At 40.5% G+C, this 17,280-nt stretch overlaps 1 protein-coding gene across 1 annotated transcript in view; it reads right to left on the bottom strand.

Annotated features, from left to right (window-relative positions):
* The window catches only part of GALNT10 (polypeptide N-acetylgalactosaminyltransferase 10), a 43,094-nt gene that overhangs the window by 11,468 nt on the left and 14,346 nt on the right, over nt 1-17,280 (bottom strand). Inside the window, exons 4-6 of the mRNA XM_010578972.1 lie at nt 6,664-6,849; nt 4,831-5,014; nt 3,818-3,935 (exon numbers count right to left, since the gene is read on the bottom strand). Of these exons, the coding sequence (XP_010577274.1) occupies nt 3,818-3,935; nt 4,831-5,014; nt 6,664-6,849 (488 nt within the window). The remainder of the gene's footprint in view (nt 1-3,817; nt 3,936-4,830; nt 5,015-6,663; nt 6,850-17,280) is intronic.

Below are 17,280 nucleotides of genomic sequence, written 5' to 3'. Positions count from 1 at the left end.
CAACGAGTGAAGACCATGAGTATTACCCATCTCTTTTGCCTCCCCCTTAATTGTTCTTTTCAGGGAAACTGTCGATATGGCTTGTTTGCACCAAGCCCTTTGAATTTTATGAAGGCTTTGCAATCTCTAAATTACAAGACAAACATTTCTAAAACTGAACTGATCTATCACCTAGTGAGGGACATATGGGATTCTCCTTCTTTGTTCTTGAAGTACAATGTACAATCAAAGGATTGAGAACCGCACCACTAAAGATCTGAGGTACCAAGTACCTCTATATTTATGCCTATACAAGTCAGAGACATCGTGTTTTTCCTCTTCTGTTTCCCCATACCCAAAAAATCAGAGACTATATATTTATGGAAGAAAGGCGTGAAGCAGTTTAGTGAAGGTTATGTAAGCTGAACAGAACAGAAGCCACAAAAATATTGGAAAAGAGGCAACATGATTGCAAATAAAAGTGAGCATAGATAAGTGCTGTACAAAGTAGCATTTGCAGAAAGGAACAGTTTCAATGCTTCATATATACCATCCGAATTAGATACATTAATCTCAAAGAAAACGAAGTGGTTACCTAGGCAGCAGAATTTAGGTATTTGTTGAGTATGCAGGAGCATTCAGAAAATCAGAGCTATTAAGTTGTGTTTAGAAGAGGAAAGACACATTGTCACTTTGGGTAAAGTATTCAGTTTTGTTCACATCATTGCAGAAAGACACAAAAGACCAGGGAAAACTGTAAGAGAGAAGTATGGAAGTGACTCCCCCCCCCCCCCCCCCCCCCCCAAAAAAAAAAAAAGAAACCAAAGCTGTAATAACTACAGAGTTAGGGGCAGCAGAAAGGAAAGCTAACAAGTGCCACACAGAAATAGCTGTGCATGCTTGTTCACCCTTTCTTCAAAATACAAGAATGTACTCAAAGGTCAGCATCTGGTAATCCACTGAGATGGAGGAGAATGGGTCTTACACCACACAGATCTGCAGAGCAGTTCACCTGGAGCATTCTGCAAGCACAGTTCATGAAAAAATGAGGCTCATTTGAACGAGTGTAATGCCTGCAACTAAAATTCAAGACTGCAATCTTCCTGTTGCATCTGATGATGACTTGAAAGAAGATGACCCCTGACTTGTAGAAGTACTGGATTATCAGCACTGAGCTATTCTGGATATACACAGGTCAAGGGAGGGAAGAATCACGTGTTTTCTGCTTGAATATGGAACAGATAGATCAACTCTTTCATTTCTAATCTAGAAATTTGTGTTTTAAGGGACTGAGAAGACCCAGAAAACTAGAAATCAGCAGTTAGTGTTAGAAAGTTTGTTTCTAATTTAAAGTTCACCTAAAGTTTTTTTTTCCCTCCAATATGCTATGTTTTCTAGTGATGTTTGGTGTACACATTTCATACAAGGAGCAAAGCTTCTATTAATAGAGGTTGATCCATCCTCTGGCTAAATGTCTTCTGAGGTGCTAAACACTGATGGTTTCTCTGTTGGCTTGCCTTCAACCTGGAAGTTTCTTCTCAGAAGGAAGTAGAGCCAGCTGATGACAGAAATATATGAGCTCAAAACAGAAAGGCAAGAAGCTCCTAAATAAACTTGTTTATTGCTAGTCTCTCAGCAACAGAGGCCTGGATTTTAAAATAAAGGCAAAAAAATGTAAAGCACAGTCCATACATGGCCAAAAAAATTATGCTTAAGGAAAAAAAAAACCCAACAAGCAAACAAAAAAACTACTCCTGGTGCGGCTCGAGAAGGCCAGATCTGATGCAATGGATCAAAGATCAGCAGTACAAAAGAGTACCTGCACCCACAACTCCCAGGCACAGGAACGGATTCTTTGTCAAAGTCGGGCTGTAAGTTTGGCACACTTAGAATCTGAATTCCCATTAGATAATAAGTAATGTGAAAGCAGGTACCACACATCTAAACACAGGGCTTTAAATTATTTGGTAGTGCCCCTTTAACTACAAAATCTCAGTCTGCTTCTAAAGGTAAAAACGTAGCTCTAAGCTCGCCAGGAAATGTCATAGCTTCATAAATTCTATGAACAAACCTTCTTTTCTTGCAATTCCAGCAGAATTATTAAATCTATCAGCCACAGATGAATGTATCAATTTATCTTAATTTCTGAAAATACACTGAGCCTCTTTCAGTTAAAACTTCATTTTTCTGTTGCATGATGAAAGAAAAAAGGGGGTCTTTGCAGAGATTAATTAAAGCAAATTTATCCCTCCATAAATTGCTATCTCTGGACTGAAATAAAACACAGCGTGTTTCAGAGAGGATAAGCAAACAGATGAATGAAGTAGTCTTATTTCCTGCAGATCAAGCAGTATGACTGTCTGCTGTGGCATTAGAGACAAAGGGCTTGCCCAGCCACTGTCATCACTCTTGGAAACGAGCATTTTCAAAAAGGGCCAAGGAAAAGAGGCTGAATACTGCCACTGCCCCTCCAGCAGAGAATGACATTGTTACACAATTTCATTACATGCAACACAAAGAATAAATGGCTCTAATTGTAATGACATCTCCGAAGTGGGTGTCCCCGCCCCTTCCTTCCTGCTACCATTACAGAGGACAAGGGACCTCCAGTGTGACTTTATTATTTAGGGTTTTTTGTAAGCAAATAATGGAAGAAAATACATTGTCTTGAAAACAACATATTTTCTTCCATTGTTTGCTGTACAGTAGTACATGGTGTGTATGTACGGTAATACGGCCTGCTGAATATAGTTTGATATGCCTTTGAATTTTATAGAGGCTTTGAGATTTAGAAATCTGTTTTGTAAGAGATCAGCCATGACTTGTTTGCCAGGGGAGACACGAGGAATTTTAGCTGCTGAAGCTAAACTGTGCACTACATTAGCACTGCTGCCATCTTCTAGCCCCGTGCTGATGTTAACTAGCTTCGTCAGTGGCATCCAGACACCTATAAGATTATACATTCAAACTCTGAAAGAGAAACCACATGGTGGCCCACTGTTTAATGTAGAAATCTTTACTTAATTCCCTCCAGGCTATGGAAAGGATTCTTGCCGCTGAAGAGAAGACCAGCCACCTGTCTTCAGTGGTCTAGGACATTCCAGTGGGTTTCCTAGAATGGATTTCAGAGTGTCATATTCCAAGATAACACAGGTACTAGTGGTCTTTGTGGGTCACAGTGACTTGTTACTATTAGTACCATTTTTGGTCAGCTGGCTAACTCTTATTTTAAAGCCCTCAACTGAACAACTTGGTCAATCAGTAACAGAATTGTCCCCATGCCAGGCAAATAATGATCTGAAGTCACTGCCAGCATTGCCAGCATATTCCAACTGTCGAGGACTTCTTACAGGGCAATTAATAGTCTCAGTTCCTTGCAGCCAGGAGTCAGATGGATTGACTATAGACAGTTAAGTTACACTCATCTCTGGGAACTCAAGCTCAGGACTAAGGTACTCAACTGGGCAAACCCTGAGCTGCCTGAATCCTTCTTCCCTCAAGAAGGAGAATATTTCATCATCTTGCCAGGGTGAGTACTGAGAAGCCTAACACTCAGAGAGCTCCACACAAGCTGACTTACCCTTGCTGGGAACAGCGCATGCAATCTGACGCTGTGACCACAGAACAGGGGCACCCCAGCTAATCACGCTCCAAAACTGACCCTCACAAATGGCTGCTCACAGCATCGCTGTTTCTTCTGTGTACTATCTTACTGCTCCCAGCTCTTTCACCTTCAGTCACACGCAAAAGCAAGGACAAGACAGATCATTCTCATTCTGCACCTCAGAACAATTCTTACTTTTCAAAACAATAGTAATTTCCAGAGAATGTAGCTCACCTTAAAGGATATTTCATACTGCTCTCCTCCCCATATCTCCAGACCTGCATCATACCCTCCCAGCTCCCAGAACCACTTTCTATCGACTGCAAACAGTCCTCCAGCCATTACAGGAGACCTTAAGGAAAAACCAGACTCCATATTACAAACACATTCAAAGATACAGATCTCTAGCTAAACATTTAAAAAACAAAGCAAGATTTAACAAATATTCTTTCCATCACCCAGTGTTCCCGGTGCCTTTGCAACCCTGTCGGAGCATCAAATGGTTGTTTTTGCATTATCTACTGATTTCCCACTTGCAAATGAGGAGGACCAGACTAGGATCCCTTCAGAACCAGTCAATGCCTCTCCTCCAAACAGGCAAAAGAGTTCACCATTAAATGACAGGCCATAACCTCTCCCAGAGGGACCCATATGCTGCACATGTGGTGCTCCATCTCAGTAGTACGATCAAGTCATTGAGCTTGACCTCAAAAAGTGTTCTGTTGGGGTTTTTTTTAAACACTGCAGAAGTATGAAGGACAGCATAACTGTCTCAATGTTGGCAAGCACAGCAAGAGCAGAACATAACTTGATCTCAGATTTACTTCTGCAATGCACTGCAATCATCAAAATTGCTGTAATTATTCTGCTAGGTTTTCTTCTTCCCCCACCTGGGAATGACATATAAGCCGCCATTGGTTTGTTGTTTTTGGCAGAGCATTAGGGATACTAAGTTATGTTTGAAAGATCTCAGTAATAAATGACCACATTAAATGTTACACATTACAGTTTTAAATGAAATGTTAACTTCTGCGGGAATTAAGGTGGCAAAAAATAGCAATGAAAAGGAGAGCATTCACAGCTACTACACAATGCATTTCTTTTAAACCAACAAAGCAAACAGCTGCCAAAAAGCAAGTAGCTTAACACCAGCTTCTGACTTTTACTACACTGAGGTGTAAGCCAACCCTGTAACAGGGTTTTATTTTGTTAGCCAGCTCTTAGCGCACTGCATTTTGGTAACTTACTCAAAGGGATCACTGGGATCAAGTTTCTGTAACTCAGGAGGAATAGGGATCCTCTTGTAATACATCTCCCAGTCAAATGCACCTCGCATTGCGTCTCCAGCCTGAGTCTCATATCCAAAGTGGTCATGATCAATAACATCAATCATAGGGCAAACGATAGTCTTGCGGTTTCGGGCAATGCGATCTGAAGATTGGAGAAACATGTTAGAAAACCTGCACCAGTCGGCTCCTTTGACCATGAAATTACAGAAAAGAGCATCAAAATATGTAGTTGTCCAAGAACGACATAGCTTCCTGTTCATTCTCTTTTGGGCAGATGCTCCAATTTATATCAATTTATCACATTTTTCTGCAATAATTGAGATATTCAAACTAGAACTTGAGATTAAAAACACCAGACATGCCACAGCGACCATCACCCAGAAGCAGAATAGAAAGACACAGCCACACTACCACAGATACCTAAACCACCAGGCTAAAAACAGAGAATCCTGTACTTAGTGAACAGTCCTCATTTTAACGAGCAACCGGGATATGAACCCTTTCTGCACTGACTCAAAGCCAGGGCAATAACCCATCATACCACCTAGCTTTAATTACTATGCCAGAATCTGGCAGGAAGCAATTCAGACTAATGGCATAACTACTCTCAGCAGGCTTAAGAAATGCAAGTGTACCTCCTCCCCTCAACATTTTCTTTCAACCAAATAATACAAGACAGGATTAATTCCTGCATAAACATCTGGAACTTCTTAAATACTTTATTACTGAGACAGTCTCTTGTTGGAAGTTAACTTTCAGAACAGAGGCGACAAACGATGTTTCAGCTTCCAGTGCACGCTTAACAGAAATCCTTTCTATGCTTTAAAATTAAAGCATACTCTACGTGTTCTCATTTAAATGGCAATTGAGCTAATTCTGTCCTCCCTCCCCAGGGCTCATGAAGCTGCAAATGTTTTACACTATTAACAGATACAAACTGTAGTGAAAGCAACAGTATAACCATCCAACAATCCTGCTGACATACCTGACTAGTTTTTCCTTAAATCTCCACTTGACTATTGTTGCCACAATTTATTTGACAAAGTCACACCTCAGAGAGAGCTTTGACAGGTCACTTGCAATAGGGTTGTAAAGGATTTTGGTAGTGGCCAGAGGCACACAGGTACCAGAAACAGAAGGGACTGCCCTTTCAATTAGTCATCCTTGAAAAGAACTGACATTGTAAAACTGATACCTCCTTAAAGACGAAGCACTCACTGCCTTAGAAAGGACTGCACATGTTCTACAAATACATACCAGCAGCTGTCATTCACAAGAATTATTTTCCACAGGCTTGCAGACTATGAACTTAAATATTGTTATATAGGAGGAAAAAACCCCCTAAAAGCTACTTAAAAATTGCACGTAAAGATCTTTTCTGTATCATAAAGCCATTCCTCTCTGCAAGCTGCTGAATGACCATGTGATAGTTTACTCTTCTAGCAAGCTGTAAATTATTTAAGATTTCATTTAGTGAGGAAACAGAAGAATATGATCTCTGCTCTTTAATTAAACAAAACATATAATAATGTTATTGTACAGTGCAGGACTCTAGAACAGAATAAAATTCTTGTATTAAAGGCTACAAGTTGCCAACAATTCACCCGAGTCTTGTGGTTGGTTGGGTTTTTTGTTTGTTTGTTCTCCCTTTTAAGACATTTCATGTTCCTTTTGTCCACTTACAGCATGAGGGGAAAGCAGCACGTGGAAATAAACCAAATTCAACACCAACATCTGTTGCCAGCTCTTTAGCAGTTCAGTCTTCAGCCATGTACAGCACTACATGCTTACCTAGCAGAGGTGGCAGCCAGTTTACATTGGCCTCGCAATGGGAATCCAAGAAGGTGATGACGTCCCCTATTGCCATGGAGGCCCCCAACATTCGAGTTCTTATCAGCCCTTCTCTCTTTTTGGTTCGGAGGATTCTTACATTTGGGAACTGGGCCATATAATCTTCCAGGCGTTTCTTCAGGTGTTCTGTATGAAAATGAGAAATTTAAACACTGTAACAACTAATTTCTTAAAAATGCAGTTCCTTCTTTACCAGAAGATGTCTTTGGAAGTGTGTCCTGAACAGTTAACAAATGCAATAACAGGAAAAAGGAAATAAGAATAATTTCTTTTAAATTCAGGTTTTAAACATAACTGTTTAACCAAGACCTCTGAAGATGTTCCAAAACCTTAGAAGCAAGTAAAAAACAAAAAAAAAAAAAAAGAGAAACTAGGATAAGATGGAGGAGTGCAGGGTGAGAAAGAAAGCAGCGGAGAAAATGGAAAATGAATAAAAAGCCAGCTGGCAGACCCCTGGGAGAACTTTATCAGAGCAGGAACTCTTGGACACTTTTGTGGAAAACCGATGTAGCTTAGAAGAGACACAGGACAATTTACTTTCAGAAATAAACTGCACTCAGTGCATTGAAGTTGCGTTTGGTTTCTTCAAAACACACAACATGACCATCCACTCATGCGTAAATAAAAACCAGCAAAAAGCCTAGTCAGACATCCCTCCAAGCCAGCAAGGCAGGCATAGCTGCTGTATATATTTGGATGGCTATATTAAATGCTTATCAGAGGAGATATTTCCATTTAAATATAGAAATATTTATGCTACTGAATATGGATTGGAGCCACATCTGAATTAGCACAGGCACTTGTAGTCACCACAATTAACAAGAATTCAAACAGGAGAGCTGCAGAAAAAGATTACTGAGTGATCAAAACAATGGACAGCTTGTTTAGATGTTGAAATAAAAAGCTTGGTCTACATAAAGAGTGAGGGGCACACAGCTGTCTTTACATCAAAGAGTGAAGCACCAAAGAAAAACCCAAAAATAGGCCAAGAGCTGACGCTGGCCTAATCACTAATGGGTTGATATTTAGGCATCTGAAGTTTTGACTTACTTGACAGCAAACTCCATTCACAGTGTGCCAGGGACTGTTCATTAATGCACCATACTATCCACTGCCATCAGCAACTGATCAAGGAAACGAGCCTCGCTAGGCAAAAGCTAGTTTGTCAAATCTAAGCGATTAACTAATCTTAAAATCTCACGCAACAAAGCTTGAATAGAGGCAATCATTCAAATACAAATAACCTCACACATTTATTTGCCTCAACTCTAGGGAACAAATCCACTCCATTCTGTATAGCAGAGTCTTCCTTGGCTTCCAAAGCAGGCGTGAAAGGCAGGGGCTGAAAAGGCAGACAGTGTGAAAGCACCCCAGAACAGGGCACCAGGGAAGCTGGGTATTGGAATAGCTCTCCAAGAAGAGCAAAGGGGCAAATAAACTTAACTGAGGTATAAGCTCTCCCCCATGGTGCTGACCCAGCAATTGTGCTTCAGGGTTTTAGCTACTGGAGAAAAAAATGGGCAAAATCCCTATGACTAACACATGTTCTGTACCTTCTCTTTGAAGCAGCCATCACTTACCTTCCTTCAAAGATCACCCAAATCAACTTCTTTGCTTCTGAGGCAAGCTCTTTAGCCTTTTCAAAGCTTTATTTAACATTCCCCAGGATTTTTTGCTCTCAAATGCATTTTAGTGTTTTGCCTGACGAGTCTAATTGTCCCACAATATCTATGTAGGTTTCCCTGCTCAATAGAGCCCTTAGTACTTCTTGCTGTCTAGCATGCTTTTCCCTCATCTTTTTCAAGTCTCTTCTGAATAGATCCTCTCAAGCAACCAGAAATTTTGTCCACTCAATTACAGGTTTTTCAAATAAGGGCCTTCCATAGAGACTAGATATATTATTAGTGCAGCTGCCTTCCTCCTGAGGCAGTACGTAGACTTCAAAAGCCAAAAAAAGAAAAGCCACCACCACTGTTGAACATCACAGTTCATCCCTTGCCATTGTTAGTTTATCACAAAAGATTAGTTCATCAGAAAAGGGAACAAACAATCCTCACTTCAAACATAAATCAGCTAAGCCCAAGCCAGGAGGTACACCTTAGTTGATCTACCCAAGGCAAGATAAACATGAGAGTGGCTGCCGGTGCTCATTTTAATAAAGGAGGTAACTATCACACAGAAGCTCTGGGTCCTCCAATTCCCCTAACAGTAGCCACAGATACTGTAGCACTTGCAAGATCAGACCCCACAATATTTACATTATCTAAACCAGACCTACAAAGCACTGGAAAGTCTTAAAAATTCCAAAGCTCTAAAACAATGGAAAAAAATATATAGACTTTCTGCAACTCTTTATTTTGATAGAAACAGGAAAACAAGACTGTGAAAGATCCCAGATGTTTGTCTTCCACCTGTGTGCTGGTCATTTTATGTTTTAGCATCATATACCTTGCTGAACTGTCCTGGTTTGTTGTGCAATTTCATCTCTGGTGACACCTGAAGGCAGCCTAACTGACTCCTCCAGGGGTATGAGTATGGCACAGCTGAGCAGGCTACCAAGAAACACTAGCATGTTTTTGGATCTGGTCTCATGCAAGAAGACACAAACCAGCAAGTGAACAGAAAGTCACTGACTTGGCCATATTTGTATTGGTGATGATGATGGCTGCTCCGCTGCAAATTAACCGAAGACAGGTTGATTTATATTTATTAATGAACAAACAGTTAAGAACTGAGAGATTTCCCCATTTTTATAGTGTAACAGGAGAAAAGAAGGCATAGAAGCCACAGAGTTTTCTCAGGCAAGTACTCTGCAAAGAGACAGCAGGAATTCTAATCCACTGACTTCCCATTCCATTCCCAAGTGCTGGGTTTGGTTCTTTAGCACTTCTTTACTATGTTTCCACAGTGAAAAAATACCAAAGCATTTCACCCCTGCAGCGAATAGCCTGCTCTATGCCACATTGGTAAGAAATGTCTCACACATTAGGAATGTTCTTCTGTTTCTGATGGATGGAAGAAGCAAGGAAAAGCTACAGGTACTCCACCAGCACCCATGTATTCTCACTGATGCAGGGGACACACATACCAAGTGCTGTCCTTGTAGCTAGGAAGGATGATGCTCAGATAAGCCGCTCCTAATTACTGCAGAAAAATCCATGCCTGATCATTGCATTTTATAAGGTTAAGACTTATGTATCATGAACTGCAAGTGAACAGACTTTATTCTATCTACTTTCCCTTACTAAAGAGTCACAGACTTTCAAGCAACCTCACAAACAATGTACAAAACACAACAAAATGTACTTTTCAAAGACAGGGTTTTCTTATTTCCTTATCCCTGCACTATTCCTGTCACCCAGCCTGGCCTCTATATGCCCAGATAGAAAATAGTTATTTCATTCTATTACAAATATTGTCACAATTAAGTCAATTTTTGCTTTTAAAAGAAAATCTAAAAAAAACAAACAAGTGATATTAACTGCTACAAAATTTTATGAGGCTTTAAAAAATATATTATGGAATCTTGTCACACTGAGTAATTTTTATTACAAGGGCAATTTTCTTTAATGAAAGTTGTTAGGTGAACTGGACGGATTCCAATGGCTGTGCCTACGCTGGGCAAAGTAATACAGGCCAAACATATAAATGAGAGTAAGATTATCTGCAGATTAAAAACTAGGCTGGTAGCTTGCTAACAGACTTCGCAATAAACTTGATATACAGTGTATACATTAACAGTACCAGACCAGAACTACTGCTTTCTTTATTTTGAGCTGTAAATAAAACTGTGTGAAGATAGCAGAGAAGCTTCAACAGCAGGCCTGCTTATCATAAGCAGTCCCAAAGCTTTCCAAAATAAGACTTCTTTTTTTCTTCCTAGGTCAAATTCCTGTGGTGGTCTTACTGCACTACTTCTTCTAGCCTCACCATCCAAGCACAGCTGCCCTCAGATGCCATGAGTCTGATGACCACTTATAGCATGGCAAGGACTTTCCAAAATAGGAATTTCTTATGTCCAGTTGAGTTTTCATTCCAACCACTGCACACCTGCCAATCAAACAGGCACCTAAGAAATGTTACCACTTCAAAACTAAACATATGCAGAAGTCGGAGGAGGACAGAGGAGCCCAAGGATTTTTTTTTTTTTTTTTTTTACAGCTTAAAGAAGCAAATGCATGAGAAACAAGGCAACTTAGACATGGATCTACAGGACCGGAACAGCTTAAATAGCACTGCAGTCACAGGGTCCATGGGACTCAACTGTTCCAAGTCAAAGCAGAAGTTAAGTCAATACATCCTCTCGCAGCAAGCCACGCAGCCTGTCTTCACTCAGCAGTGTCTAGATCCTCTCTGTCTCTTTCACATCTCATCGGCTCAGCCACGTTTTCACAGAGATTTTCACACATTTTGTGCAAAATCACCAGTAGGTTTGTAGCATATTTCAAATTTATTTGTCCACGACCAAAGTAATTTTCCCACAGAAATCAGTGGAAGAGATCCAGCAATTCTCAAGTTTCTAACATCTTGCCTGCATGCTTTGACAGCTGCTTTCCTCAAGAGCTGCTCTGCGGTACAAAGGAACTTCATTCCCTTGAGCTCATGCAGCTCAGTTTTGCAGACAGCAGCAGGCCACTGTAGTCACAGCACACAGATGAAGCCTGGCCTGTTTTGTGCTCTTTTCCCTCCCCCAAATCACACACCAAGACCTGAAGCACCTGCTTAGAGGTAATTGCATATGGGTTGGTTACCTTCCCCACAGACACTCACAAAACCCATTGTTCTGTGCAACTAGTGCATACCCCCCCCACTAGGCAAATGTGCTAGGCTGCTTCCCAGTAGGCTGGCAGAGTTAGAAAAGTAGTTGCATCAGGCCTGCTAGGTTCTTGAGAGTTTGTTTTGTTTTTAAGCAAGAGATGCTCCTTGGAAGACACGGAGCTGATAACTCAGGTCATTCTCTCCTGAGACGCAAAGACTAGTGTTGCTTTGAGGAAATCATTGGGCTCTTTTAGAGCAGACTCACAGTCTGGTGGCACTTTGGGACTCCCCAAGCTCAGACGATTAAGAGGACCTCCACCTCTGACCACAGTGAATCTTGGGCAGGTGCAAATGGGAGGTGCTCAGCACACATTTGCTTTCTGTGCTTTGAAGGATTCAAGTTGAATGTTTTGAATAATGTGGCCATTGCTCAGGCTTTTGAGCTGTCAAGGTCATTAATTGATCCCAGGGTTGAAAAGACAGCAGATTTTTTTGGTCCCATCCTATGAAAACCTTTATTTTCACAGATATTTGAACTCAAAGGAACTGCAAGTAAACCCTTTACTTTCACTCAGGCAAACTGTCCTCTGCAGAGGAGGACGGGGTAAGGATTTTAGGACTCAGTTTGTTTTGCAATAACATGGTTGGCATAACCTCTTTTTACATATGTCCCTGTAACATCTCTGCAGTATTTGGTGGGGAAGGGATTACCAACATTTGTCATAGAAAAAAAATTAACTCATTTTAAGTACCAGTCAGGACTTGAAACTATGATACAGATTTACATCCAGAGAAAGAATGATGAGGGAAACATTTCCCCTGTCCTACTAGTGCAACATTTCATGGTTCACATGTTACTTTAGACCCTATCAGCTTTGGTTTCTGACCTTGACACTGCACAGCACATCTGCAGCTCTAGTGCCCTTGCTCATATGAGTACCATCAACCCAATTCAGAATGAGCAGCACTGCAGAAATCAGAAACATTCCTAGACACCTTCCCACGTTATTCAGATGCCACCGGTGAAACTGAAGTTCCTTCTCCCCTACAGTATCCTGCCTCCTGCTGAGGTGCTTTGCTTCAGTTTACACTCAGAAGGTTGAAGATACTATGAAGATGGGAGAGCCATTGCACTGTGGGAATCCAGGGAACTTTTCCCCTCCTGCTGAAGGGCACATGGCACAGGAGGAAAGGACTGGAGGATCTGCAGAACTCCCTTTTAAGCAGACAGGGCTGGTTTCCCTTCCCTGCAGGTTATTTTGGCTACCTGAAGTGCAACTGTTCATCTGGCATTTGTTTACAGGTTATTCCAGCCTCCCATCCCTACCCTCCCACATGCAGACATGCTTGTTTAAGATTACAAATGAATCCATTCATCTTTACTTAGATACTTGGCCCTAACGTGCTATTTAACAATTTAAGAATGAATTATACTTCCTCCTGAATCCATCACAATGTGCAAGCCAGGCCTCCCTGAAATAGAAAGCTCTACATCATTGAAATTAACTTCTCTCCCTGTTTTGGTGCAGATGAGTAATCCTTTTAAATAGCAAAATGTGCTGTTATCCAAACAGGCAGCACTTACACTAGTTTTAATTTTCTCTCAATGTTTTCACACTCTGATCACTGAAGTTGGTTGGGAGGATAATAAACTGATTTAATAAATTGTACTATGAACACCAGTCCCAATAATAACAAACTGATTAAGCTGATCACAGCTTTCCAAGCCGAATCTTCTTACAAACAAAGAAGAAAAGGCTTGGGAAGGGAGAATATTAATATCTGTTGCTTCACTGATTACAGTTCTGTGGTAGACTCTTAAAGGGGAGGGGGCCCAGTTTCCACTGTCCATTCTGCATCAGTGTTGGGTCTCAGCACATCTTTACAAACAAAAACTGGGGGGGGAAGGGGTTTCTGTGCATGGGACAACAGTTGCAAGTGCACTACCCCACTTGCTGATATAGCAGTCATCCCTCTTTAGATTGTTACAAAGATTAAAAGAGTTGGGTTTCTGGAAATCTTATTGACTTTGTTCTCTTTCTAAATGTTTTAAAACCAAGCTTCCTTTTTAGGTACAATAAAGTGCACAGCAGTGGAAGCGTGGGGCCTAGGAAATATGCCAGACTGCACGTTGCTGGGGCAAAGACCACTTGTGCAGAACTGTGCTGTGTGCTTTGATAAATTCAAGTGCATAAACTTCTGCTGTTTCACCTGTATCATCCATTGCTTCCTGAATTTGCAAAGGGAACTTTCTCATAGCTTCCTCCACCCTACAGCAGACATCCAAACCCTGCTCAGTTATGGCTTCAGGAGATACTAGTACTGAACACAGAGACAAAGGTGTAATCTTAAAATGAGAAAATTCACATTTACTGGCATTAGCATATAAATATATCCAGACCCTAGGGAAAGTTTAGTAGGCTGCATTTCCGAGCAGGGAAATACACAGGGAATAATCATCTTAGCTACAGCATAACCTCTTAATCTTTCAGGAAAGTTTCATTTGTAAAGGAAGTCTATTTCAACTGTTTCTTCCTGAGGGAATCCAGAAAAATCCATTTACTCATCCTTCCTTCATGCTGTAAGGTTTAAGCACCTTTTGTTCATTAGGAGCAGTGAAGCCAGCCTGTGGTGTATGCCTCAGTTCTTAAGTCCTGCATACCGACTACCTGGTCAACCTACAACATCAGTTTTTCCTCCTGTGCCATAACCCATCTTTCCCAGGGGAAATAGTCATTCTCATTAGTTTACTCTTCTCCCTTCCCATTTCATTAAATATGTATCATGATTAAAGCACCCACTTTGTTTTTTTTCCTCTTCTGTTGACTACATTTGATCTAAAGAGGTGATTTTATGACTCTCAGTCATTTCCTTGCTGATTGCTTTTAACACCAGAGAGGCTGCTTTACTGACATACAAACTAGATAGCTGTAGTTTCTGGCCTGTGTAGCCTTTGTAGCTGCTGAAACAGGAGTGAACTCCTTGCAGCACACTTAATATTCAGCTCAAGTTTGATGTAGCCATGGTGACTAGCAGGAAGGGCATTACTGTCCCAAATAATGCCTTCAACCCTGGGAATCTGTGCCCTCATCTTAAGGCCAAATAAGTGGTTTTGATTATCCAGTTGTTTAACCGAGGGAACGTCTGCACTCCTGCTCAATGCTAACACTCTTCTACTAAATTAATAAACACTGTATGGGCAGGTGAAAACACTGAAAAACAGTAAGACAAGCCACCATACCAATAGCATCACCACTTCCAGCAGTCCGAGGCTAATATACGCATGACACGCTGGTTCAGGATCCTGTGAATTTATACTCCACTTTCTGTACTACAATTAAAAATTGTGAGAGACTAGATCAGTCTTTAATTGCCTTTCATCTACATCGACTGCTTTCTGAGCACTTGAGAGACAAGCAGGGGTGCAAAAGCATTTCAGAAATTTGCTCACAGGACAGAACAAAGCCAATTGAACATGACTCCTCTGCAACCCGCAGACTTCAGAACAGGGAGGGTGCACAGGGACCAAGTCAGAACAAGCTGCTGTGCTAGAGGGGTTAGCTGCATCTACTTCTGGTGAGCATGTTAGTATACATTCACTGTTGATAGCGCTGTACTGGATATTATATATCATGACATGAACCTAAAGCCTATGACCGACAGCAAGACAGAACTTGCCATCATTTGGAGAGATGCAGGCAGATGAAGTGTTAAAGACATTTCATGCTGAAACATTTTGCAACATATCAAAGCTGCGAGATTAAAGCCTTAAAAGTCACTGAATTTTGCTGGGGAAAAAAGAAAAAAAAAAAAACAACCCCAAACCAATCCAGTCCTCAGAGATTCAGCTTTGCCTTTATCAGCAGTATTCACGTACAAAGAACTTCTTGGCCTGAAAGTATTTGCTCTGTACAAACCAACAAAAAAGGAAAGACTCCAGAAAGAGCACAAGAATTAACAGAAAATTCTACTCCGGACTTTTGTCTTGTTAGAGAACATACCATTAGGTCCAAGATGTAACCCACTTGAAAGGTGCTTTGATTTGGTAGGAATGAATCCCTTTGGAGTCCAAAGGCTTTGATCTCATGTGTCTAAGTGAGGAAGAACAACTATGAAGCCTAAAATTAATAGCACATACCTACAAAATTTTTGCTTTGGGGTTGCAGCCGAATGGAACATTGGAAAACTAACTGATAATCCTTCATTCCTACAATAATGCTCATACGTTAAGAATCATGAATGACAAAGCAAAAACATGTTTGTCTTGTAGTCTGTATGTCAGAGAACAGAAAATGAAGTATTTGGCAAATGAAAAAATTACCAATACAGCTGCAGGAAAAATACAGACACATTTGACTTGTAATAACAAACTCTGGCATATCAGAAGTACATTTTACAAACTCATGCTTTACTCTTCTTCTAGATCTCTCCACCATCAGTTCCCAATGCTGCTGTTTACTTTATTGACAAGAAATGCAACTATCACAATAAGTCAGTGACATCTGCCAGAAAGATCAATAAATCTATTAAATCCTGAAGCACAAATCCAGGACTGTTCACAGCTGTACTGATATCAAAACTAAACCATCCCATCGACAATATTGTTCAGCTGACACATTCATTTTAGCTGGATGATAGAGGGGAGAGGGTAGTACTGATAGCTGAAGGTACCCTGCTTTTAAATCTTGAGCCTTGGCTTCCACCGTTCACCATTCACCGTTCTACTGGAGACGTCAATGCATACTTAGTTTGTGAGTAATAGGCAACAGTGGTCCTCATGACATGTATGAATGGATGTTATAGTGAGAGAATGAGTGTGGCATTTCTTTACTAAGAAAATATGACTGCAATTAAAACTATAGAGAAAAGGAATGTGGTTTAGATTATCCACTTTTATTTTTAAATTGCAGCGGCATTACCTTCCAATTTTCTCAAAGTGAAGAAGTTTCCACCTTTATCAAAGTCCCTCTGTAGGAACACAGCTGCTTTGTCAATACCACCCAAAATGCACGCTTAAATAGCAGAAACTATGATTATCAATAATAGACATCATATATGAGTACTCGCAGAGGGTGTTTGAATCACATTTCTAATTAACTTCTGTAGAGAAGCAGCTGTAAAGCATTAAAATGCTGATTTGCACTGCAGCTGGCAGATATCTAGATTTTTGACTCTAGATGAGGACATATACTTCAAGGTGAGGAGAATAAAATTAAAGCTGTTTTCCTGCAAAATTCCACTAATAGAAGCTACATACATAGGGTTTCTTAGTAGCAAGCAATGCAGTTAGATTTATTTAATGAGCTGTAATGGAAACTCTGCTCCTCAATTTTTTATTTTTTAAACTTTAGTTTGCCAGACATCCTTCATTACACAATAATTAGCTGAGAAAGAGGTCATAGTAAACTGGACCTTTTAAAGCCACCTCATCTTTCTAGAAGAATCCTTCAGCTGTAGCAACTGATCTTAAAGTAATAAATACAAGATGATGAAAAGTAAACTGGTTAGTGAATTTAGGCTCTCACAAAAAAAGCTGAAGTAAACAACTACAATGGGCCCTCAGGTCCCTTAAACACTAGAGAATATATTTTTAATACTCTCTAGCCATTGCCTAATGAACAATGCAGGTTTTAGATATCCCTTTATGAAGGGTATACGCAAGTACAAAAATGGTGTTTAAAGACACTTTAAAAATGAATGCTCAAAAAAGGAAAACAAAATCAAATCCCATCCATATTTCACTGTGGATCCAAAGCAAGGTCTGTCACTAACAGTTGTCTAAAGTATCCCACACCCGCA

This window comes from Haliaeetus leucocephalus, unplaced genomic scaffold (genome assembly GCF_000737465.1).
Source record: "Haliaeetus leucocephalus isolate CR32 unplaced genomic scaffold, Haliaeetus_leucocephalus-4.0 Scaffold656, whole genome shotgun sequence".
Classification (NCBI taxonomy): Eukaryota; Metazoa; Chordata; class Aves; order Accipitriformes; family Accipitridae; genus Haliaeetus; species Haliaeetus leucocephalus.
Note: the sequence above shows the minus strand (reverse complement) of the source record. Positions and strands in the feature narration are given on the sequence as shown.